Genomic DNA, 25,318 nt, shown 5'->3' on the forward strand with positions numbered 1-25,318 from the left:
TCGATGAGAGAGAAACCTCGATCAGCTGCCTCCTGCACACCCCCCACTGGGGATGTGCCTGCAACCAAGGTATATGCCCTTGACCGGAATCGAACCCGGGACCCTTGAGTCCGTAGGCCGAGGCTTCATCCACTGAGCCAAACCGGTTAGGGCTCTCCGCCGATTTTTTTGCATTGAGTTGATAGAGTAATTTGAGTTAACTAGCTCGTTAGTAATTTGAGTTAACGAGCTCCTTAACTAGCTCGGTCTCGGGAAGGAGTACTCGTAAGTCAAGGCCCCACTGTATTCAGATATCCAGATGCCAGACTCATTGTGAAAGTGTCTCCCAGACAAATCCCTCCTCCCTCTTCGAGGTCCCCCTGTCTCCAGGTCCAGGACACCAGTCCCAGGGAACCCGTGCACATGGCCGTGGATGTGGGACTCTGGGCGGGCAGCCTTCTACACCATCCGCACCTGCTCTTTTTCGGGTGCAAACCTGTGGGTCCCCCTAACTACCTCCCTAGGACTCACGCCTCAGTGCCTGAGAACCCCATCCCTGGGACACCACCCCCAGATTATTCCCAGACCCAGAAACCCACTGGGGCAAGTATTTCTGCAGTGATTTAATAAGTTATGGGATGGAGGCGGAAAATATGTACAGGGAGTGGGTGCTGGGAACCTGAGGTCTTAGGAGATTTGGTTTCTGGAGTGAAAAGTGGGATCCTGCCTACCTTACTCCTTGGGTGGCCAGAACCTGAACCCGGGACCCTCATCCCTTCCTTCCTTCCTCAGAATCCAGCTTGTTTCTGGGAGACCCTGCAGCCCAAGGGGGCCCCGGTCTCCTCCTCCCACCGAGAACTAGGACATCCTAGCCCCCTGCCCTCTCCTCCTTCATGGAACCAGGATCCTGGCTCCCACCGGACCTCTCTCCCCCAGGGCTGCCAGCCCCCCTCCTCCAGGGCCCAGGAGTCTGGGACCCCAGCCCCTTGCTGTCCCAGGGGTCCAGGAATCTGGGCGGAAGTCTGGATCCTGAGTGTGAGCCTGGCTGGGCGAGGGTCTCCGGGCCCCAAAGCTCAGCTTCCCCTAAACATCGACGGCTTCATCGTTCTCGAAGACCAGGTTCTCGTATACCGCCTCGTTCTTCTGGGCGGGCGGCGGGGCCGACTGCTGCAGAAACCGGAGGAGGCACTGGTGCAGGAAGACGTACTGGGCCTGGGGAGGGGCAGAGGGGGCGGTGAGGGGGGCCCTCCTGAGCGGCGGCCTGCTTCACCCCGGATTCCACCTCCACCCGCCGCCCCACCCCCCAAAGACCCCAGTCACCTCGGTCTGCACCATCAGGGGCCGACTTTCCCGCATCTTCTTCACGAAGCTGAAGGGCCCCACCACCCCCTCGCACTCCAGCTGGCGCAGCAGGACGTCCAGGGCGATGAGGGTGCCCGTGCGGCCCACGCCGGCGCTGGGCGGGGAGAGGGAGGGTCAGGTCACGGGAGGGATTTTTGAGACAGAGGGCGGGGGTCTGATTTTTGTTTTTTTGTTTAATATATTTGTTATTGATTTCAGAGAGGAAGGGAGAGGGAGAGACAGAAACATCATTGATGAGCCCTAACCGGTTTGGCTCAGTGGATAGAGCGTTGGCCTGCGGACTGAAGGGTCCCAGGTTCGATTCTGGTCAAGGGCATGTACCTTGGTTGCGGGCACATCCCCAGTGGGGGGAGTGCAGGAGGCAGCTGAATCGATGTTTCTCTCTCATTGATGTTTCTAACTCTCTATCCCTCTCCCTTCCTCTCTGTAAAAAATCAATAAAATATATTAAAAAAAAAAAAAGAAACATCAATGATGATAATCATTGACCAGCTGCCTCCTGCATGCCCCCTCCTGGGGATCGAGCCCACAACCTGGGCATGTGCCCTTGACCGGAATCGAACCCGTGACCCTTCAGTCTGCAGGTCGACGCTCTATCCACTAAGCCAAACCATCCAGGACCGATAAAAAAAAATTTTAACCCCTGGCCATGCTGCTCAGTGGTTGAGCATCATCCCGTGCACCAAAGGTCGCTGGTTCGATTCCCGGTCAGGACACGAGCCCGGGGTTGTGGTCTTGATCCCCAGGAAGGGGCGTGCAGGAGGCAGTCAATTGATGGGTACCATGTTTCTCTCTCTCATGGATCTTTCTCTCCCTCTCCCTTCCTCTGTCTCTAAAATCAATGCGAACATACATTTTTTTTAAATTTACACATAAAACTCACCACTTTAAACAATGCAATGGCGGCGTTGGCAATGCTGGGCCAGCATGACCTCTGGCCATTTTCCCAAACACTCATCTCGCCCGAAGGAGGCGCCACGCCCATGGGCGCTCACTGCCCACCCTCCTCTGCCTCCCGCCCCTGGCAACCGCCTCTGTGTGTGTTCCCTGGCGCGCTGGCCTGCTCCGAGCATTGCGTGTAAACAGGGTCGCCAACGGTGACCTGCGGCGTCTGGCTTCTCTCACTCGGCCTGCGCTTCCAAGGTTCCCCCCCACCCCCACCCCGCCCCCCCATCTCCTGAACCTGAGCTTCATGCCTTTTTATGGCTCCAGCTAAGGCTCTGCAGCTCAGGCTCTGCACAGCCAGACTCAACCCCTCTGCACTGGGGGGAAGGGACGGCAGTCTGCGGAGGCGCCTCCAGAGGGCGCTCTGCCGGGGACCAGGCAGGTGTTAGCTCACCATCCAGCAGACAGGTTAGGAGCCCAAAGGCAGGCCCTGGCCGGTGTGGCTCAGTGGATGGAGCACCAGCCTGCAGACTGAAGGGTCCCGGGTTCGGTTCCGGTCAAGGGCACATGCTCGGGTTGCGGGCTCGGTCCTCAGTAGGGGGCGTGCAGGAGGCAGCCGATCCATGATTGTCTCTCATCATGGATGTGTCTCTCTCTCCCTCCCTCTCCCTTCCTCTCTGAGATCAAAGAACCCTGGCCGGTGTGGCTCCGTTGGAGTTGGTTGGGTACCATCCTGTGCACCAAAAGGCCACGGGTTCAGTTCTGGGCAGGGCATGTGCCTGAGTTTCGGGCTCAATCCCCAGTGGGGGGTGTGCAGGAAGCAAGAAACGTTTCTCTCTCTCTCTCTCCCTCCCTCCCTCCCTGTCACTCAGAAGCACCCCTTCCTCGTCCTCCTCTGACTTACGTCCCGTGAAATGTTATCTGAGAAGCTCCAGCAAAAACAGGACCTGGAGGGAGGGCTGAGGCCGGCACAGGAGCCCAGGGAGGAGTTTCAGGTGCTTCTCCAAGCCTCTGGTGCTTCTCCCTCCCCTTCTCCACCGCCCCCCCGCCCCGTCCTCCCTGCCCCTCCTCCTCAGGCAGGCCTTCTCCTCCTTTACCTCCTCCTTTTCCTTCCCGTCTTCTCATCGGGACCCTCGTCCCCACGCTGCCTCCCTTACCTCTGTCTCCACCGCCTTCTCCCTCCTCTACAAGTTCCCTTGCACCCAAATAACCCCCTTTTTGGAGTCCCCAGGGGGCATCTCTCACAAGTAAACTCAGGCATGTGCCCTGACCGGGAATCGAACCCGCGACCTTCACCGGGGAGAGAGAGGACGTCTGGGTCAGGGCACGCGAGGCCCGGGGACAGGGTTGGGTGGTCCTCACCTGCAGTGCACGATGGGGGGGCCCCCCTCTGGGGTCTTGTCCAGCCACTGCCTGAGCACCTTCCAGAAGGCCAGCAAGGGGTCCGGGGAGTGGGGGACGCCGTGGTCCGGCCAGGCCACGTAGTGGAACTGTCGCACCGACAGAGTCTTCTGCTCCTGCGTCTAGACCGGGGGTGGGGGGTGCGGGGGAGAGCTCAGAACGGGGGAGAGGGGCCTGGCTGCGGACTGTGGTGGTGGTGAGGGGCATCCCTGGGGCACCCCGTGGTCCCGGGGAGCTGTGGGGAGGGGACTTCCCGGAATGTCCTAGGGGAGGAATTGAGGTGCCGGGTGTGTGTTGGGGGGGACTCACGTGTCGCAGCTTCAGGTCTCGGACTGTCCAGTTCTCCATCACCTTCTCCCCCTCCAGGGTCACCTGCAGGTGCCCGTGGGTGCAGGGCTGGGCGTCCAGAGGCCAGTAATGCTCACACTTCACCTGGGGGAGGACCATAGGGTCAGGGCACGGGGGGCCCAGGGAACCTGCCCAGGCCCCCCCATGGCGACTGGGTGTGCAGGTCCAACCTGGCCAGGAGGAACCTCGGTCCTAAGGTCATTGGGATCGGCCTCACCCCACAGGTGGGCACGGGATGGGCTGGGGGCGATGGGGGAGGTTGGGGTCCCATGGGAGGGAATCCTGGGGTGTGAGGCAGGGTCCACACTGGGATCAGTGTCAGGGGGCGGTGGTGGTGGGGTCATGGATGGATCTTGGGGGTCAGTCTGCTCACCCGGCCCAACTCCACGCAGTTGGTCAGCATGACGAGGGTGTGGCTTTGCTGCTCCCACACCAGGCGCCAGAAGTCGCCCACCGTCTGGGGCAGGGGGCCCTGGGTCGCAATGAACTCCCGGGGGCTCCAGAGACCCTGGGGGGGGGAGACGGGCAGTGGTGACCCCTAGGGCCCTGAGCTTCTGGGGCCCCCTCCCCCCATTCCTGCTCCCGGGGGGACCTACGGGCATGAAGCTGGCGTTGATGTAGTCGGAGCCAGGGGCCCCTCCGAGGGACCGCAGGGGCACACGGGACCAGTCGTCTGGGGAGGAGCGAGGCGGGCAGAGAGGGAGATAGGAGTCAGGCTGACGGGCAGATGGACACCCGGAGCTCCCAGGGGGCGGAGCCCGCATGTCCCAGGGGGTCAGGGCCAGGCAGGAGGGACAGGGAGCTGGCAAAGTCATGCCTGCGGACAAAGCCAGCAGCAGCTCAAGCCTCACAGGGTGGCTCAGGGTTGAGCGTCGACCTAGGAACCTGGAGGTCATGGTTCGATTCCCGGTCGGGGCACAGGCCCGGGTTGCGGGCTAATCCCCAGTGGGGGGTGTGCAGGAGGCAGCCGAGCCATGACTCTCTCATCATTGATGTTTCCCTCTCCCTCCCTCTCTGACATCAATAAAAACACATTAAAAGACACAGACTCACAGGGCAGCACGTTCCGGTAGCGGTTCTTGGCGCTGTTCTCTGGAGCCGAGGCCACCGTCTGAGACTGGCCGTGGCCCTCCATGGCCAGGTGCTGGGGCGCAGGCAGAGGAGGAGGGGTGCACGGTAAGGGTCCCTCCAGCTTCCCTGAAGGACACGCCCCGGGTTCCCTTGGCCGCCCCCCCCATTTACTCCTTGTGCCCTGGAGGCCTGTGGGCCCCCAGGAATGGAACATGTGCGCATTGGGGATGATTAGGAGACCGTGGGGGCAAGAGGGGGGAGGTTTGGATGGGCATGTGGGGCTCAGCTGAGCCCCTCTGTCCTCACCCACCTGGTGCTCCCCTGCCCCACCCCCACCCCACCCACCTGGTGCTCCCCTGCCCCACCCCCACCCCCCACACCTGGTGCTCCCCACCCCCACCCCCACCCCCACCCACCTGGTACTCCTCAGCAAAGCCGCAGTTGCTGTCCTTCTCATTTTTGCGGACGTGGTCAGCAAAGTCAGCTGCAGGGATATCCTTTGGGAAGCTGGGGAGTGGGGAGGGGGAGCAGGAAGGGGGAGACACACAGAGATTTTAGCCGCCTTAACCCCGTGCTGCTGGGATGGAGAAAAGGTGCCTTTATTGTTGTTCACGTCCTCGGGACGTATGTATCTCGTAACCAGAAGCCTGGATCCCTTGACACCTCCCTCCACTTGGCCCCACCTGATCGCCCACAACTGCCCTTCCCTGTCGGGGGCAACCAGGCCAGCAGGGGAGGGCCATTGGGGGCGACCAGGCCAGCAGGGGAGGGCCGTTGGGTGCATTAGGCAGGCCGGCAGGTGAGTGGTTAGGAGCCAGTGGTCCTGGATTGCGAGAGGGATGTCTGACTGCCGGTTTAGTCCCGCCGTCCCTGTGGGATCAGGACTAAACCGCAGTCAGACATCCCCTGAGGGGTCCCTGATTGGAGAGGGTGCAGGCCGGGCTGAGGGACCACACCCCTTCCCGTGCACGAATTCCGTGCACTGGGCCTTTCGTAATAATAATAAGGTGATTTTCTTTTTCTTTTCTTTTTTTTTTTTTATATATTTTTATTGATTTTCACAGAGAGGAAGGGAGAGGGACAGAGAGTTAGAAACATCGATGAGAGAGAAACATCGACCAGCTGCCTCCTGCACACCCCTCTACTGGGGATGTGCCCGCAACCAAGGCACATGCCCCTGACCAGAATCGAACCCGGGACCCTTGAGTTCGCAGGCTGACGCTCTATCCACTGAGCCAAACCGGTCAGGGCAATAAGGTGATTTTCATTCATCAGTTCCACTCCTGGACGTATACGGAAGAGAACGGAAAGCAGTGTCTGGAAAAGGTGAGTGTGCACTCCCATTCGGAGCAGCATCCCTCACAGGACGGAAGCTGGAAGCAGCCACGTGTCCATCGGTGGGTGAGTGAATAAGCCATGTGTCCCCCCCACACAGTGGGGAACTATCCTGCCTTCAGAGGGGGGGGGATTCCCACACCCACATGGCGCCGATGGACCCGGGGACACTGTGCTGAGTTAAGCCACTCACAAAAGGACAAATCCTGTACGGTTTTACCGAAATTAATTTCTTTTTTCTTTTTTTCCCAGCGAGTGGAAAAGATGGGGAGAGACAGAGAGAGAACATAGCAATCTGAGAGAGACACATGGGTTGGCTGGCGAGGTACGTGCCCTCGACTGGAATTGAACCTGAGACCCTTCAGTCCGCTGAGGTTGCAGTGACATGGGGTCAGAAGATTTCTTTGGCATGCGGGAGGTTAGCATGGTTACAAGCTCAAGGGAAAGAGGAGAGGGTCCCAGAAAGGAAGGCAAGGAGGGGGTTGGAGGCCAGGGGGAGGGGAGTGGCTTGAAATGGAGAAGATACACCTTTTCCTTTTGTGAATGAATTAAAACTAAACAAAACACAAAAATGAGTGTGGCCAGTGTGGCTCTGCCGTTTGGGTGCGTCCCGTGAACCAAAAGGTTGCCAGTTACGTTCCTGGTCAGGATCCTGGGACTGGGGTGGGTGGTGGGGAGAGTGCAGGAGGCAGCCTATCGCTATTATATTTCTCTCTCTCCTTCTCGCTTCCTCTCTCTCTAAAAATCAATTTTAAGCCCTAACCGGTTTGGCTCAGTGGATAGAGCGTCAGCCTGCGGAATGAAGGGTCCCGGGTTCGATTCCGGTCAAGGGCATGTACCTTGGTTGCGGGCACATCCCCAGTAGGGGGCATGCGGGAGGCAGCTGATCGATGTTTCTCTCTCATCGATGTTTCTAACTCTATCCCTCTCCCTTCCCCTCTGTAAAAAAATCAATAAAATATATTTTTAAAATAATCAATTTTAAAATCCTTTAAATTAATTGTGGCCCAGCCAGTTTGGTTCAGTGGATAGAGCAGAAATAAAAATATTTAAAAAATCGCCGAAACCAGTTTGGCTCAGTGGATAGAGCATCGGCCTGTGGACTGAAAGGTCCCAGGTTCGATTCCGGTCAAGGGCATGTACCTGGGTTGCAGGCACATCCCCAGTGGGAGATGTGCAGGAGGCAGCTGATCGATGTTTCTAACTCTCTATCTCTCTCCCTTCCTCTCTGTGAAAAATCCATAAAATATATTTTAAAAAGTAATAATAAAATAAAATAAAATATATAGTTTTTAAGAAAGGGCTGTGACCCCTGTCACTGAGGGCATCAGGCCCGTCTGAGACTAGTGTATGGGGAGGGGTCTCCGATCCTGCCCTCTGACCCACCCAGTGTCCAGCGAACACCCCCACAATGTGACCTTTCAGAGATCCTTCTGGATGCTCCCCCAACCGCCGGCTCACCTGAGTGCTGGCTCCTTCAGGCTCTTTTTATACCTGGGGAAAAGGATGTTGGGAGGAGAGGCTCAGGAAGTGAGGTTGGGACCATAGGTCCTGATCCCGCCCCGGCCCCCACCTCTGGGCACTCGGTCGGTCCAGCCCTGCACGGAGTCTCACCTCCTCAGGAAGAAGATCAGCAGGCCCACCAAGGTGAGGAACAGCAGGACCCCGACAATGGCCCCGGCGATGACCCCTGGGGGAGGAGGCATGGGGAGCCATTAGGGCCCAGGTCCTAGCTCCTGACACCCCATCTCTCCTGCCTCCACCTTTTTTATTTTTATTTATTTTTTATTTTTTATTTTATTTTTTTTAATATATTTTATTGATTTTTTACAGAGAGGAAGGGAGAGAGATAGAGAGCTAGAAACATCGATGAGAGAGAAACATCGATCAGCTGCCTCCTGCACATCTCCTACCGGGGATGTGCCCGCAACCCAGGTACATGCCCTTGACCGGAATCGAACCTGGGACCTTTCAGTCCGCAAGCCGACGCTCTATCCACTGAGCCAAACCGGTTTCGGCTATTTTTTATTTTTTACATATTTTATTGATTTTTTACAGAGAGGAAGGGAGAGAGATAGAGAGTTAGAAACATCGATGAGAGAGAAACATCGATCAGCCGCCTCCTGCACATCTCCCACTGGGGATGTGCCTGCAACCCAGGTACATGCCCTTGACCGGAATCGAACCTGGGACCTTTCAGTCCGCAAGCCGACGCTCTATCCACTGAGCCAAACTGGTTTCGGCTCCACCTTTTTTATTTTTAAACTAGAGGCTGGGTGCAAAAAAATTTGTGCACTCGGGGGGGTCCCTCAGCCCGGCCTGTGCCCTCTCGCAGTCTGGGACCCCTCGGGGGATGACCACCTGCTGGCTTAGGCCCACTCCCTGGGGGACTGGGCCTAAGCTGGCACTCAGACATCTCTCTGGCAGCCCGGGAGCCCTTGGGGGATGTCCACTTGCCAGCAGGGAGCAAGCCTAAGCTTCAGTCAGACATCCTTAGCACTGCTGAGGAGGCGGGAGAGGCTCCCAGCACCACCGCTGTACTGGCAGCCGTCAGCCTGGCTTGTGGCTGAGCAGAGCTCCCCCTGTGGGAGTGCACTGACCACCAGGGGTCAGCTCCTGCATTGAGCGTCTGCCCCCTGGTGGTCAGTGTGTGTCATAGTCACCAGTCATTCCCAGTGGTTCTGCTGTTAGGGTCAATTTGCATAGTACCCTTTTATTTTTTAGGAGTGCCTGGCCAGACTGGGTGAGGGGCTGATGGATGTTTGCAGGCTGGCCACAGCCCCTTCAGGGTAGGGGTTCTCTCTGGGGTGCCTGGCCAGCCTGGGTGAGGGGTTGAGGGCGGTTTTCAGGCTGGCCACACCCCCTTCAAGGTGGGGGGGGCGGGTCCTGCTGGGGTGCCTGTCAAGCCTGGGTGAGTGGCTGATGGCTGTTTGCAGGCTGGCCACAGCCCCTTCAGGGTGGGGATCCCCGCTTGGGTGCTTGGCCAGCCTGGGTGAGGGGCTGATGGCTGTTTGAAGGCTGGCCACAACCCCCAGCCACCCAAACTCTCAGTGGAGGCTGGCTGGAGGAAAGTATCTGGGATTTATTTGTCTTCTATAATTGAAACTTTGTTGCCATGAGCGGAGGCCACAGCCGGCTCACGGCAGGCAGAAAGCTTGGCTTCCTCCATCAGCCAGGCAACCAAGCCTCCTGCTTGCTACAGCTCCATGGCTGCCAGCTGCCATCTTGGTTGGGTTAATTTGCAGATAGCCACTCTGATTGGCTGGTGGGCATGGCTTAGGGCATAGTGAAGGTATGGTCAATTAGCATCTTTGTCTTTTATTAGTGTAGATATGCTTTTATTGATTTCAGAGAGGAAGGGAGAAGGAGAGATAGATAGAAACATCAATGATGAGAGAGAATCATGGATTGTCTGCCTCCTGCACGTCCCCTACTGGGGATCGAGCCCACAACCCAGGCAAGTGCCCTTGGTTGGAATCAAACCTGGGACCCTACAGTCTGTAGGCCGACGCTCTATCAATTCAGCCAAACCAGCCAGGGCTCACGCTACACTTTAAATGTGTGAGTCATGCACTAGCCGGTTTGGCTCAGTGGATAAAGCGTCGGCCTGTGGACTGAAGGGTCCAAGGTTCGATTCCGGTCGAGGGCACATTCCCGGGATGTGATCTCGGTCCCCAGTGGGGGTGTGTGAGGGAGGCGGCCGATCGACGCTTCTCTCTCAGCAGTGATGTTTCTCTCCCTCCTTCTCCCTTCCTCTCTGAAATCAATAACCATGTATTCTAAATAATTAAATAAACGGGAGAATTCTATGTTCTGTGACTTACATCTCAATAAAACTGTGTTAAAGACAGCAGAAAACAAAACACAAACGAGCAAACAAGAAGGACCCCTGGGTAGGTCAGACACCCTCCGCACAGGCCCTGAGGGGGCCTGGAGAGAGTGTGTGCCCCTGGGGCTGTGCTCACCTGCACTCTCCGTGTGGCAGGTCACGGAGGCAGCTGGGGCCTTCAGTCCGTCCCAGATGGTCCTGACCGTGGCTGCGTAGGACTGAGCCGGCTGGAGGTCCGACACAGACACGTCCCTCCCGCAGGAGGCGTTGTCCCGGGAGACCTGATGCCAGCCCACTTGCAGCTCAAAGGCCTCATAGCCGCCCCGGGGGCAGGTCCAGGTCAGGGAGACCCCATAGCCACCAGAGATGCTGGTGCAGGAGATGATGGTGACGGGGTCCGGGTCTGGGAGGCGGAGACAAGAGGACTCGGTAGGTGCCAGCCAAGGTGGCATTCCCTCCCTCGCCCGCTTCACAGCCAGGGATGCCAATTCTGTGACCGCGACAAGGAACCCATCCTTCCCTTCCCCAAACCCAAATACTTCTTCATCCCTCCCTCTCTAAATTCCCAAACGGACTCCCAACTGGTCCCCACAAACTACAACTCCCATGAGCGCTCTCTCTGGATCACTGCAGCTTATACAGTCAGGGCTCCATGGCCTGATGGGATTTGTAGTCTACTCACTTCTCATCACCCACAAACTCCTCCCCTACCCCCCAAAAAACAGGTAAAAGGGGGGCCAGCTCACCTGTGGATGCGCGGAGGCTCTGTGTGGAACCGGCTACGTTGCTCCTCTCCGCCCACACGCTGAAGTTGTATGGAGTCCCGGGTTCCAGGCCCCTCACCACATACCAAGTCTCTTCGGTCCTGGCTATCTGGTCGACCTGGTGTCCTTGGGGGTCTCCTTCCCTCTTGGGAGAGCCCCCACCGGCCCACTGGACACAGTATATGTAGAGCTGAGAGCGGGGGTCTGACGGGGCCTCCCACCGCAGGGCGATTGAGTTGTTGGTCTGAGTTTCCTTCTGCAGAGCTGTGACCTCGTTGGGAGCTGAGAATTGAGACAGACAACTCAAGGGGCGGATCCCCAAGACCCCTCACAGCAAGTCTGCTCACCTCCCCTTCCCTGCAGGTGCCCCAGCCATGGGATCGCATACTTCCCAAGAGGTGGGGACCACGGTCACTGGGTCCTCTCTGTCCTAAGTCCACATACCTGGGTCCCACTCACCACCCTTCCACACACAACCAGTTCCTAGACGTTTCTGTTGACTTCAGTCTTCTCAGCCCAAATGGCCAAAGACTGAAGAGTCCGGGTCCCGTGCATCAGCAGGGCACCTAGTCCCTGGGCTCATTCTGCAGCCTCTCACTCTTGGGACCCACACCTGCCGGCTGGGAGGCGGGGCCCCTTTGGACCCGCCAGTTCACCAGGACAAGCTGTGGGCGACCGTCTAGCTCAGCGGTTCTCAACCTGTGGGTCGCGACCCCTTTGGCGGTCGAACAGCCCTTTCACAGGGGTCGCCTAAGACCATCCTGCATATCAGAAATTTACATGACGATTCATCACAGTAGCAATATGACAATGATGAAGTAGCAAGGAAAATAAGTGTATGGTTGGGTCACCACATGAGGAACTGTATTTAAAGGGCCAGAGGTTGAGAACCACTGGTCTAGCCGGCGACTGTACTGATTCCTGGACTGCCAGGGGCTCTCTTCCTGCCCAAAGACAGACCCTCCAACCGGAAAACCCGGATCGCTAGGGACAGACACCCCCTGGGAGACAGACCTACAGGCTCAAGGTCGATGAGGCCGGTGAGGGGTCGCCGAGCACAGTTCCTCTCCCAGGAACCTTGCGCCAGGCCCCCATCACTCTCCCCCCAGCCCAGTATGCTGGGCCCGGACAGCCTGGGTCTCACCTGTGGCCCCCGTGCGGGTCTCATTGCTGCTGCTGACCCCGTTCCTCTCCGCCCACACGGCGAAGGTGTACAGGGTCCCAGCTTGCATTGCGTCCACTGTGACCCTGGTATCCGAGGTGTTCTGGGTCCCCGTGGCAACCCCGCCCTCCATGGTCCAGGAGACCCAGTAGGTGTAGGGAGGGTGATCCGGGCCCTGGGGAGCTGTCCAGCGCAGGCTGATGGAGCTGGTGGTCCGGTCCTGGACCCCGAGATCTGTCACTGCATTGGGGACTGGCAGAAGGAACAGAGAGAAGGTCAGGCTTCCTCGCCCCTCGTCCGGACACAGTCATGTTCCTGCTCCCTGTGCAGCCCAGCTTGTTAGGAAACACTTCCTGGCCCTGGCTGGGTAGCTCAGTGGGTTCGAGTGTCATCCCAATATGTCAAGATTGGAGTCCAATCCCGCGTCAGGGCACATACAAGAATCAACCAATGAATGCATCAAGGGGAACAACAAATCGGTATTTCTGTCTCTTTCTCTCACTGCCGACCCCCCTCCCCCCACTGCCTAGCCAGCGTGGCTCAGTGGTTGAGCATCCATGTATAAGCAGGAGGTCCCGGTTCGATTCCCGGTCAGGGCACATGCCCAGGTGCCAGGCTTGATCCCTGGTGTGGGGAGTGTTGAAGGCAGCCAATCGATGATTCGCTCTCATCATGGTCTTAGGCGACCCCTGTGAAAATGTCATTCGACCACCAAAGGGGTCGCGACCCACAGGTTGAGAACCGCTGGTCTAGCTGGTGACTCTACAGATTCCTGGACAGCCAGAGGCTCTTTTTGTCCCCAAAGACAGACCCTCCAATCAGAAAACCCGGTCGCTGAGGACAGACACCCCATAGGACCGTGGTCGGCAAACTTATTAGTCAACAGAGCCAAATATCAACAGTACAACGATTGAAATTTCTTCTAAGAGCCAAATTTTTTAAACTTAAACTATATAGGTAGGTACATTGTTCTTAACTTAATTAGGGTCCTCCTAAGGCTTAGGAAGAGCCACACTCAAGGGGCCAAAGCGCCGCATGTGGCTCGCGAGCCGCAGTTTGCCAACCACGGCCCTAGGAAGCAGACCTACAAGTTCAAGGTCTGATGAGGCCGGTGAGGGGTCGCCAAGCACAGTTTGTCTCCCAGGAACCTTGCACCACGCCCCCATCACTCTCCCCCCAGCCCAGTAGGCTGGGCCTGGACCTAGACAGGGTCTCACCTGTGGCCCCCGTGCGGGTCTCATTGCTGCTGCTGACTCCGTTCCTCTCCGCCCACACTGTGAAGGTGTACAGGGTCCCAGCTTCCATTGCGTCCACTGTGACCCTGGTATCCGTGGTGTTCTGGGTCCCCGTGGCAACCCCGCCCTCCATGGTCCAGGAGACCCAGTAGGTGTAGGGAGGGTGATCCGGGCCCTCGGGAGCTGTCCAGCTCAGGGTGATGGAGCTGGTGGTCCGGTCCTGGACCCCGAGATCTGTCACTGCATTGGGGACTGGCAGAAGGAACAGAGAGAAGGTCAGGCTTCCTCGCCCCTCGTCCGGACACAGTCATGTTCCTGCTCCCTGTGCAGCCCAGCTTGTTAGGAAACACTTCCTGGCCCTGGTTGGGTAGCTCAGTGGGTTCGAGTGTCGTCCCAATATCTCAAGATTGGAGTCCGATCCCGCGTCAGGGCACATACAAGAATCAACCAATGAATGCATCAAGGGGAACAACAAATCAGTATTTCTTTCTCTTTCTCTCACTGCCCACCCCACCCCCACCGCCCAGCCAGCGTGGCTCAGTGGTTGAGCATCCACGTATAACCAGGAGGTCCCGGTTAGATTCCCGGTCAGGGCACATGCCCAGGTGCCAGGCTTGATCCCTGGTGTGGGGAGTGTAGGAGACAGCCAATCGATGATTCTCTCTCATCATTGATCTATCTCTCTCTCTCTCCCCCTCCCTTCATCTCTGAAATCAATCCTAGATAATAAACAGCTAATATGCTAATTAGACTGAACAGCAGAACGACTGTCCAGAAGACCTTCTGGATGAAGCCAGGGCTGAGGGCCCAAGGCAGCCATGGCTGCGAGGGGCTGAGCCCTTTGCACGAATTTTGTGCACTGGGCCTCAAGTAAAAAATATATATTTTAAAAATGTTGGTCTTTTTGCCCTGACCGGTTTGGCTCATCGGATAGAGCGTCGGCCTGCGGACTGAAGGGTCCTGGGTTCGATTCTGGTCAAGGGCATGTACCTTGGTTGCGGGCACATCCCCAGTAGGGGGTGTGCAGGAGGCAGCAGATCCATGATTCTCTCTCATCATTGTTCTCCTCTCTCTCTCTCTCGCTCCCTCTCCCTTCCTCTCTGAAATCAATAAAAATATAATAATAATACACAGGATAATGATGACAAAGCAAATGCCTCCCCCCCCTCCTCCCCCCCGTCACCTGTGGCTGCACTGAGAGGGGTCCGGGAGCTGCTGATGTTTCTGTTCTCCACCCACACGGCGAGCTCGTAGGCAGACCCGGGTTTCAGTCCGACCACTGTGACGCTGGTGTGTGTTGTGCTCTGGGTCCCAGTTTCGCCACCTCCACCAGTCCACTCGACCCAGTACGTGTAGTTCCGGTCGAGGCCCTGGGGAGCTGTCCAGCGCAGGCTGATGGAGCTGGTGGTCTGACTCTCCATGGTCAGGTCCCTGACGGGGTTGGGGGCTGAGACAGCAGGAGGAAGGCTCAGTGTCCGCAGGGGAGCCGGTCATCCCTGACCCTCCCAATTCCCAGTGTGGCCCCCGCCCCCGCCCTGGGTGCTAAGCAGGGATACTCCCGCCCCCCACTAGCATGATGGGCTAGAAAGCTCCCAGCCCTAACTCTGAGGCAGGAAGTCCCAGGGCTGTGGCTGGCTCTCCTGGGGCCCAGCTGCAGGTCCGGCCCACGGAGAACCAATGACCTGCCGGCTGCCCCTGGGCTGGCCCTGCTCCCACCGGGTCCCAGCCGCCTCCTCCCACCCCCAGGGGGGACCCAGCCATCGTACGGGGCGCGGCTGACCTGTGGAGCCCTCCTGGGTCTGCACGGAACTGGGGACTCCGTGCTTCTCCGCCCACACGGAGAACTGGTAGGAGGTTGCCGGTGTGAGTCCCTGCACCGTGTACGTGACGTCTGTCGTGTTGTCGGTCTTGTTGCCATCGTCTCCCTTGTACTGGACCCAGTAGGTGTAGTTCTGAAGGTCTGGGGCCTCCCAGCGCAGGGTGATGGAGGTGTTGGTCTGACTCTCCACAGTCAGGTCCCTGACGGGGTTGGGGGCTGAGGAGGGGACAGGAGAGGGAATCAGCTGTGGGCTCTGGGCCCACATGTCCAGGCCACCTTCCCCGCTGGGCCCAGGAAGCCTGGGGCAGTGGCTAGACCAGCCGTGGGCAAACTACGGCCCGCGGGCCGGATTCGGCCCGCTTCAAATGAATAAAACTAAAAAAAAAAAAAGACCGTACCCTTTTATGTAATGATGTTTACTTTGAATTTATATTAGTTCACACAAACACTCCATCCATGCTTTTGTTCCGGCCCTCCGGTCCAGTTTAAGAACCCATTGTGGCCCTCGAGTCAAAAAGTTTGCCCACCCCTGGGCTAGACCCTCAAGTCCAAAATGGCAGCCCTGACCGGCTGGCGTGGCTCAGTGGTTGAGCGTCCACCTATGAACCAGGAGGTCACGGTTCGATTCCCGGTCAGGGCACATGCCCGGGTTGTGGCCTCCATCCCAGGTGTGGGGCAGGCAGGAGGCAGCCAATGAATGCTTCTCTCTCATCATTGATGCTTCTATCTCTCTCCCCCTTTCTCTTCCTCTGTAAAATCAATAAAAACATATTTTAAAAAAAATAAAAATAAACATATCCTGGGTGAGGATAAACAAGCAAATGAGCCCTAGCCGGCTTGGTTCAGTAGATAGAGCATCGGCCATCGGCCTGCGGACTGAAGGGTTGTGGATTCGAATCCAGTCAAGGGCACATGCCTGGGTTTCGGGCTCCATCCCCAGTAGGGGGGCGTGCAGGAGGCAACTGATCCATGATTGTCTCTCATCATTGATGTTTCTATCTCTCTCTCCCTCTCCCGTCCTCTCTGAAATCAATAAAGAAATATATTTTAAAAAAATAAATAAATAAAAATCCATGGAAAAATATCCTCGGATGAGGTTTAAGAAATGTATAAACAATTTTTAAAAAAGTTTTACTGAAAACACACACACAGCCCTAACCGGTTTGGCTCAGTGGATAGAGCATCGGCCTGCGGACTCAAGGGTCCCAGGTTCGATTCTGGTCAAGGGCATGTACCTGGGTTGCGGGCACATCCCCAGTGGGGGGTGTGCAGAAGGCAGCTGATCGATGTTTCTCTCTCATCGATGTTTCTGACACTCTATCCCTCTCCCTTCCTCTCTGAAAAAAAAATATATATATATATTTTTAAAAAAACAAAACACACACACACACACACACACACACACACACACAAACAACGAATCACAACAGATTAAGCAGTGGCTGCTCTCACCTGTGCTGGCATTGAGGGTCTCCTCAGAGCTGTTGGCTCCACCTCCCTCCACCCACACGGAAAACTCATAGAGGGACGCGGGTTCGAGTTCCTCCACCGTGTACGTGACGTCTGTCGTGTTCTTGGTCTCATTCTTGCCATCGTCTCTGGTGTACTGGACCCAGTAGGTGTAGTTCTGAAGGTCTGGGGCCTCCCAGCGCAGGGTGATGGAGCTGGTGGTCTGACTCTCCACGGTCAGGTTGCTGACGGGGTTGGGGGCTGAGGAGGGGACAGGAGAGGGAATCAGCTGTGGACTCTGGGCCACATGTCCAGGCCTTCCTTCCCTGCTGGGCCCAGGAAGCCTGGGGCGGTGGCTAGACCCTCAAGTCCAAATGGCAGCCGTGACCGGCTGGCGTGGCTCAGTGGTTGAGCGTCCACCTATGAACCAGGAGGTCACGGTTCGATTCCCGGTCAGGGCAGGTGCCAGGGTTGTGGCCTCCATCCCAGGTGTGGGGCAGGCAGGAGGCAGCCAATGAATGCTTCTCTCTCATCATTGATGCTTCTATCTCTCTTCCCCTTTCTCTTCCTCTGTAAAATCAATAAAAACATTTAAGAAAATAAAAATAAACATATCCTGGGGTGAGGATAAACTAACAAAATGAGCCCTAGCCGGCTTGGCTCAGTGGATAGACCATCAGCCATCATCGACCTGTGGACTGAAGGGCTGTGGATTTGAATCCAGTCAAGGGCACATGCCTGGGTTTCGGGCTCCATCCCCAGTAGGGGGGTGTGCAGGAGGCAGCCGATCCATGATTCTCTCTCATCATGGATGTTTCTATCTCTCTCTCCCTCTCCCGTCCTCTCTGAAATCAATAAAGAAATATATTTTAAAAAAATAAATAAATAAAAAGAAAAATCCATGGAAAAATATCCTCGGGTAAGGTTTAAAAAATGTATAAATAATTTTTTTTTAAAGTTTTATTAAAAACACACACACATACACATACACACAGAAACAACCAACCACAACAGATTAAGCAGCGGCTGCTCTCACCTGTGCTGGCATTGAGGGTCGCCTCAGAGCTGTTGGCGTCACCTCCCTCCCACCACACGGAAAACTCATAGCGGGTCGCGGGTTTGAGTCCCGTCGCCGTGTAAGTGAGGTCTGTCGTTTTTTGGGTCTCATTTGTGCAACCATCTCCGCTGCACCTGACCCAGTAGGTGTAGGTGTGGTTCTGCAGGGTGTGGTTTTCCGGGGGCTCCCAGCGCAGGGTGATGGAGCTGTTGGTCTGATGCCACACAGTCAGGTTCCTGACGGTGGCGGTGGCCTTGGGTGCTGCGAATAGGGAAGCAAACCGGGTCCCTAATCCCCTCAGGAGACCAGATAGATGCCTCCCATCAGCGCCTGCCAGGGATCCTGGCGCCCTCCATGGAGACCCCCCTTAGCCCCAGAACTCACACACGAGGCTTGAGGTGCTACCTCTCTGGGTGGGTGGTGGACTCGGCAAGGATTCCTCACCGGCTGCCTTGGCTCCGGTCCAGACGCAGAGGCCCTGGGGGGAGCCCAGGGGTGAGTCAGAGCCCAGCCTCCCCTCCAGGCCCAGGTGAGACTGTGGGGCTGGGGGGCAGCCTCACCCTCCCAGCCTCAGCCCCCCCAGAGGCACAGCCTGGGGGGAGGGACACTGCGGAGACGCCTCCCCCAGGCTCAGCCTTGACAAAGGTCACCCCAGGGCCAGCTGCCTCTTCTGGGTGTGTGGGGAGGGGAGGGGCAGAGGCGTGGCTCCAGGGACCCAGGAGCTGGGATGGACACCTGCCCCGGCCTCCACCTGCCGGGATAAGGCAGGGCCCAGAGATAAGTGAATGGTTTCACTTCCCGAAAAGTATGGACGACAAGGAGCAGAAAAGTAAACAATGTATTGCTGGTAAAAATAAATAGTATTAATAATATTAACATGAAAAGAAAAGTCATCAACAAACTGGGAACAGGGGAGAGTCAGGCTGGGAACCAGAGGCCAGACACCCGGTCTGATGGTGTCTGAGACCGGGGGCCTGGACTCCAGGGTCTGAGGGAGGAGGCTGGGGGTCAGGACTCCGGGGTCTGAGGGAGGAGGAGCCCGGAGCCTGGACTCCTGGGTCTGAGGGAGGAGGCTGGGGGCCTGGGCTCCTGGGTCTGAGGAAGGAGGCCGGGGGCCTGGACTCCTGGGTCTGAGGGAGGAGGCCGGGGGCCTGGACTCCTAGTCTGAGGGAGGAGGGGCTGGGGGCCTGGACCCCTGGGTCTGAGGGAGGAGGGGATTGGGGCCTGGACTCCTGGGTCTGAGGGAGGAGGAGGCCGGGGGCCTGGACTCCTGGGTCTGAGGGAGGAGGGGCTGGGGGCCTGGACTCCTGGGTCTGAGGGAGGAGGGGCTGGGGGCCTGGGCTCCTGGGTCTGAGGGAGGAGGAGGCCGGGGGCCTGGACTCCTGGGTCTGAGGGAGGAGGGGCTGGGGGCCTGGACTCCTGGGTCTGAGGGAGGAGGGGCTTGGGGCCTGGACTCCTGGGTCTGAGGGAGGAGGGGCTTGGGGCCTGGACTCCTGGGTCTGAGGGGGGAGGAGGCCGGGGGCCTAGACTCCTGTGTCTGAAGGAGGAGGCCGGGGCCTGGACTCCTGGGTCTGAGGGAGGAGGAGGCCGGGGGCCTGGACTCCTGGATCTGAGGGGGGAGGGGCTGGGGGTCAGGATCCGGGGTCTGAGGGAGGAGGGGCTGGGGGCCTGGGCTCCTGGGTCTGAGGGAGGAGGGGGGCGGCGGGGGGCCGGGACTCCTGGGTCTGAGGGAGGAGGGGCTGGGGGCCTGGACTCCTGGGTCTGAGGGAGTAGGGCTACGTCCTGGGCTCCTGGGTCTGAGGGAGGAGGGGCCGGGGACCTGGACTCCTGGGTCTGAGGGAGGAGGGGCCGGGGACCTGGGCTCCTGGGTCTGAGGGAGGAGGCCAGGGGACTGGACTCCTGGGTCTGAGGGAGGAGGGGCTGGGGGCCTGGGCTCCTGGGTCTGAGGGAGGAGGGGCTGGGGGCCTGGGCTCCTGGGTCTGAGGGAGGAGGCCAGGGGACTGGACTCCTGGGTCTGAGGGAGGAGGGGCTGGGGGCCTGGGCTCCTGGGTCTGAGGGAGGAGGCCAGGGGACTGGACTCCTGGGTCTGAGGGAGGAGGGGCTGGGGGCCTGGGCTCCTGGGTCTGAGGGAGTAGGGCGGGGGCCTGGGCTCCTGGGTCTGAGGGAGGAGGGGCCGGGGGCCGGGACTCCTGGGTCTGAGGGAGGAGGGGCTGGGGGCCGGGACTCCTGTGTCTGAGGGAGGAGGGGCTGGGGGCCTGGGCTCCTGGGTCTGAGGGGGGCGGCGGGGGGCCTGGGCTGCTGGGTCTGAGGGAGGAGGCCGGGGGCCGGGACTCCTGTGTCTGAGGGGGGAGGAGGCCGGGGCCGGGACTCCAGGGTCTGAGGGGGGAGGAGGCCGGGGCCGGGACTCCAGGGTCTTTCTCACCCAGAGTTTACTCTCACCCGGGACAGGACACACCTGAGAGCCCAGGTGTACGGCTCCCCAACAATCTCCCGGAACCTGGACGCCCCCTTTCTTCTCCGGGGAACCTGCACCCTTTTCCTCAGGACACGAGTTCAGGGCCCTGGTTCCCCCCCCCCCCCCTCAGACCCCGCCCTGGCGCCCCTCTCCGGCCCCTCCCAGCCCGCCCCGGAGGCCCCACTCACCAGCAGCACCAGGCGCCCCCAGGCCCCGAGGCCCCCTCCAGCCCCCGTCATGCCCGCCGGGATCCTTGCGGCCTCGGAGGGACCCGGGTGACCAGTGCGGGGCCTTCCACCTGCCGGACTTTAAACGCAGGCATTTCCCCTTTCCCAGCCCCGGGCCGCGAGGCCACAGGTCGGGTCGGGAGGGCGGAGGAGGAAGTGGGAGCTCCGGGAGCGCCCCGCCCGCCCCTCCCCGCCCGCCCGGCGGCCCGGGTCGCGGCCTCTGGACCCTGCTTTGCCCCGAGGGACGCGCGGGGGCGCGCACTGTTGCGCGCGGGGCTGGAGGGTGCGCGCTCCCGGGCCCCCGCCCGTCCCGGCGCTGCTCCCGCTGCCCCGCGGCTCTGCATTTTGGGGGGCGGGCTCCCCAGGAGGCTCCAGACGCGGGAGGCTCTGCACGTGCGGGTCCCAGCGCCTGGCACGTCCTCCCCGCATCGGCCCGGCCGCCCCGGGCACGGAGCCCCCTCCGGCGGCAGCTCCCCCGCAAGTGCTGCTCCGCGCCCTCCGAGCTGCGCGGGGGACCCCGGGGGAGTGGGGGGGCTTTCCTCCTGCAGCCCCTGGGCCCGCGGCGGCTGCGTGGGGACTGGATTCTGCGCGGCGGGTTCACCGGAGACCGTGACCCGGGCTCGGCTCCGCGCAGGCGCACTGCGCCCGCCCCCCTGCCCGCCCCGGGGACCCGGGCTCGCTGCGCCTGGCCCTGGGGAACTAGCGGGGACCCCCTTCGCGCCCCTCCAGCGGGCGGGGGCCAGGCTCGGGAAACCCAGGGAACATCGGCCGCCCCATCACGCTGCAGGAGGATGCGGCTATGGGGATGGGGGTTGGGGGCTGGGGGCGGGGGCGGTGGTCCTGGCTTCCCTCTCACTGACTGAGGAAGAAATAGAGCTGACCTGGGGGGCGGCCTGGGGAAGGGAGGGCCCTGGTGACATCCAGGCCCCCAGCTCAGTTCCCCAAAGCGGCCACCACACCCTGGGGTCCTTGGTAAAGCCATCGCTGCCTTTCTTTAAATTTTTTCTTTCTTTCTTTCAATGTTCTGCATATATACTAGAGGCCCGGTGCACAAAATTTGTTTAAGAGAGGGTCCTTCCTTCCCCTGGCTGCCACCATCGGCTTTCCTCTGGGACCCAGGACCCAGGACCCAGGACCAGGCTTCCCTTGCAGCCCCAACTTCCTCCAGAAGGTCATCTGGAAGGACACCCGGAAGGTCGTCTGGTCTAATTAGCATATTATGCTTTTATTATGATAGAAGATATATATATTTATTTGTTGCTTTCAGAGAGGAAGGGAGAGGGAGAGAGAGATAGAAACATCAATGATGAGAGAGAATCATGGATCGGCTGCCTCCTGTACGCCCTACACTGGGGATGGAGCCCACAACCCCGGCAGGTGCCCTTGAGCAGAATTGAACCCTCGACCCTTCAATCCACAGGCCCACGTTCTATCCACTGAGACACCCGGGCCAGGGCTGGGACCACCAGGTCGCGCTGCACCTCGCCCTGGAGAACCAGCTCTGACTCCCGCCTCACCCCTCCCTTCGCCCCTTCCAGCCAGGCTCAGAGGACCCACGGAATCAGCCTGCTTCCCGCCATGTTGCAGGAGGATGCGTGTGTGAGTGTGTGGGGGGGTCCTGGCTCCCTTCTCTCACCCTCTGAGAAGGAAATAGAGCAGGACTCGGGGTGGCCTCCAGAAGGCCCCAGCTCAGTTCCACAAAGCAGGCACCACACCCTGGGGTCCTTGGTAAAGCCATCGCTGCCTTTATTTAATTTTTTTCCTTTAACTTTTATACATTTATTTATTTTATTTATTGCTTTCATAGAGGAAGGGAGAGGGAGAGAGAGATAGAAACATCAATGATGAGAATCATGGATCGGCTGCCTCCTGCACACCCCCTACTGGGGATGGAGCCAGCAACCCAGGCATGTGCCCTGACCTGGAATCGAACCCTGACCTCCTGGGTCATAGGTCGATGCTCCACCACTGAGCCACGCCAGCCGGGCCAGTCTCTGCATTTAGCTACCACCCCCCAACCCTGCCACCCGCACCCCCAGCCCTAGGCAGCCCCTACCCTGCCCTGTCTCCCGATTCCCCTGGCCAGGACATCCCGTCCTACAGGGGCCTTTGGAAGGGGCCCCTTTCACTCGGGGAAGGTTTCCAAAGGCGAGGAGGCATCTTGTAGGTGTAACGCAGCTTCAGTCCTATTTACGGCCAAATAACGCCCCACAGACCCGTGACCTGAAGGGGCTGAGTGACAGGGGGCGATGGCTGCTCCGAAGGGCTGGCCCTGGTGACGCTCAGGACTCCAACGCCGCCAGCAGCTGGGGGACAGGCTCAGTCCCTCACAGACCGCAGGGGGAAGCAGGCCTGTGCGCGAAAATGATAGGACGCGGTCTGAGACAGAGGGACGGACGGACGGACGGAGGTGGAATGTGGCTCCTTAGCACTTTCCGCTGGGGCGGGAGCTGGTTTCGGGGTCCCTTTCAGAGGGGAAGAGAGAAGGTGCTCACTTTATTACCCCCACGTAGTCCGTCCTGAGCCCCCCACTCTTGAAGGAGGACAGGGTCATGGGGACCTGGGTAGCACAGTAGGTGGTTGGGACCATGGGGCAGGGGGATGTGGGGGGCAGGGTCTGAATGAAGGCATCCCAGGCCCACAGGGCATCTGAGAGTGACAAGAGCAGGGTGCCCGCCCGGAACACCTGCCCCTCTCCAGGCTGTGCCGCGCAGTCATGCCTCATCAGGCCACGGCTTTCTCTGTGGTGAGTGGGGACTCTGGCCTGAAGGTGGAGCAGGGACTAAAAATCAGGAGTGCGTCCTGGGGGGCCCTATAAACACATTATGGATGCAAGTCTCTTCTCTGCTATAAGAGTCCCCTAATGCATGTCCTGGGTGGAGAATTCTCTCTGCTATAAGAGTCCCCTAAGGCATGTCATGGGATGAAAAGTGTCCTCTCTGTTGTAAGAGTCTCCCAAAGCATGTCATGGGTGGAAACGTCTCCTCTCTGCTATAAGAGTCTCCTAAGGCATGTCATGGGAGGAAAAGCCTCCTCTCTGCGTCGACCAGGCTGGCAGGGGAGTGGTTAGGGGGTGATCAAGCTGGCAGGAAATCAGGCAGGCAGGCAGGCAGGCAGGTGAGCGGTTGGGAGCCAGCAGTCCCGGATTGTGAGAGGGATGTCTGACTGCTGGCATCCGACTATCAGACATCCCCCAAGGGGTCCCAGATTGGAGAGGGCACAGGCTGGGCTGAGGGACCTGCCCCCCCCCCCCGCCAGTGCACGAATTTCGTGCACCGGACCTCTAGCATAAAAATAAATAAAAATACTTTTAAAAAATATATATATATATTTTTAAATATATTTTATTGATTTTTTACAGAGAGGAAGGAAGGGAGATAGAGAGAAACATCGATGAGAGAGAAGCATCGATCAGCTGCCTCCTGAACACCCCTGACATGGGGATATGCCCACAACCAAGGTACATGCCCTTGAACAGAATCGAACCCGGGACCCTTGAGTCAGCAGGCAGATGCTCTATCCACTGAGCCAAACCGGTTAGGGCTAAAAAATATTTTTTAAGAACGGGCTGTCACCCTGTATAGGCACAGAGGGCATCAGGCCTGTCTGAGACTAGTATGTGTGTTGGGGGGCGGGGGGGCGGGCGGGCTCTCTGATCCTGCCCTCTGACCCATCCAGTGCCCAGCAAACACCTCTCAACTGACCTGACAGTGATCCTTCTGGATGTTCCCCCAACCGCCGGCTCACCTGAGTGCTGCCTCTTCCAGGCTCTTTTTATACCTGGGGAAAAGGATGTTGGGAGGAGAGGCTCAGGAAGTGAGGTTGGGACCATAGGTCCTGATCCCGCCCCGGCCCCCACCTCTGGGCGCTCGGTCGGCCCAGCCCTGCACGGAGTCTCACCTCCTCAGGAAGAAGATCAGCAGGCCCACCAGGGTGAGGAACAGCAGGACCCCGACAACGGCCCCGGCGATGACCCCTGGGGGAGGAGGCACGGGGAGCCATTAGGGCCCAGGTCCTAGCTCTCCTAGCTCCTGACACCCCATCTCTCCTTTCTCCACCTTTGTTACTTTTAAATGTTTTTATTGATTTCAGAGAGGAAGGGAGAGGGGGACAGAGAGAGAAACATCAATGATGAGAATCATGGATGGGCTGCCTTTTCCACGCCCCTCACTGGGGATGGAGCCTGCAACCTGGGCATGTGCTCTTGACCAGGAATTGAACCATGATCTCCTGGTTCACAGGTCAATGCTCAACCCCTGAGCCACGCCAGCTGGGCCTTATCTTTGCACCCAGACTGTGACCAGAGGGCCTATGGTGTAGATGCTGGGGCAGAGAGAATAAAGGTGAAACCTCTGGAGAGAGCCCCGTCTCCCCCACAACCTTTCCTCTCAATCTCTCAGCCCCCCAGGAGCCTGGTCCAAATGCATCCTTTTCTCAGGTGACCTGGTTACTAAAGGCCACTCCCCTCCTTGGCCTACCAAGCATATCAAACTCACAGTCCGCGGGCCGCAAGCAGCCAACAATGAATATTTTTGTGGCCCAGCCAATATAACGGCATGTAAGGGACGGTTTAATAAAAATTTCATAACTTACTTTTTACAATATCCTGTTTATACATAATTCTATATAATAAATGGATAATATGCAAATTGACCCTAACAGCAGAACCACTGGTCACTATGACACACACTGACCACCAGGGGGCAGACGCTCAATGCAGGAGCTGCCCATCTGGTGGTCAGTGTGCTCCCACAGGGGGATCTCTGTTCAGCCACAAGCCAGGCTGACGGCTGCCAGCACAGCAGTGTTGGCGGGAGCCTCTCCAGCCTCCTCAGCAGCGCTAAGGATGTCCAACTGCAGCTAGGCCTGTTCCCTGCTGGCAAGTGGACATCCTCCAAGGACTCCGGGCTGCCAGAGGGATGTCTGATTGCCAGCTTAGG

At 58.6% G+C, this 25,318-nt stretch overlaps 1 protein-coding gene across 1 annotated transcript; it reads right to left on the reverse strand.

Moving 5' to 3' along the window:
- Positions 1-538: 538 nt before the first annotated feature.
- Positions 539-24,863, reverse strand: LOC308530730 (receptor-type tyrosine-protein phosphatase H-like; the record flags this gene model as incomplete). Its single annotated transcript, XM_081107414.1, has 23 exons — positions 539-1,191; positions 1,300-1,435; positions 3,589-3,749; positions 3,937-4,059; positions 4,349-4,483; positions 4,572-4,648; positions 5,029-5,119; positions 5,463-5,553; positions 7,843-7,875; positions 7,996-8,071; positions 10,347-10,613; positions 10,957-11,256; positions 12,119-12,388; positions 13,354-13,623; positions 14,555-14,818; positions 15,152-15,406; positions 16,643-16,900; positions 17,676-17,957; positions 18,141-18,174; positions 22,882-23,119; positions 24,126-24,158; positions 24,279-24,354; positions 24,857-24,863. The coding sequence occupies 23 exons, from the start codon at positions 24,861-24,863 to the stop codon at positions 1,063-1,065; spliced, it is 3,606 nt and encodes a 1,201-aa protein (XP_080963540.1). The 3' UTR covers positions 539-1,062.
- Positions 24,864-25,318: the final 455 nt, after the last annotated feature.

The sequence above is a fragment of the Myotis nattereri genome, assembly GCF_964212035.1.
Source record: "Myotis nattereri genome assembly, chromosome: 15".
Lineage (NCBI taxonomy): Eukaryota > Metazoa > Chordata > Mammalia > Chiroptera > Vespertilionidae > Myotis > Myotis nattereri.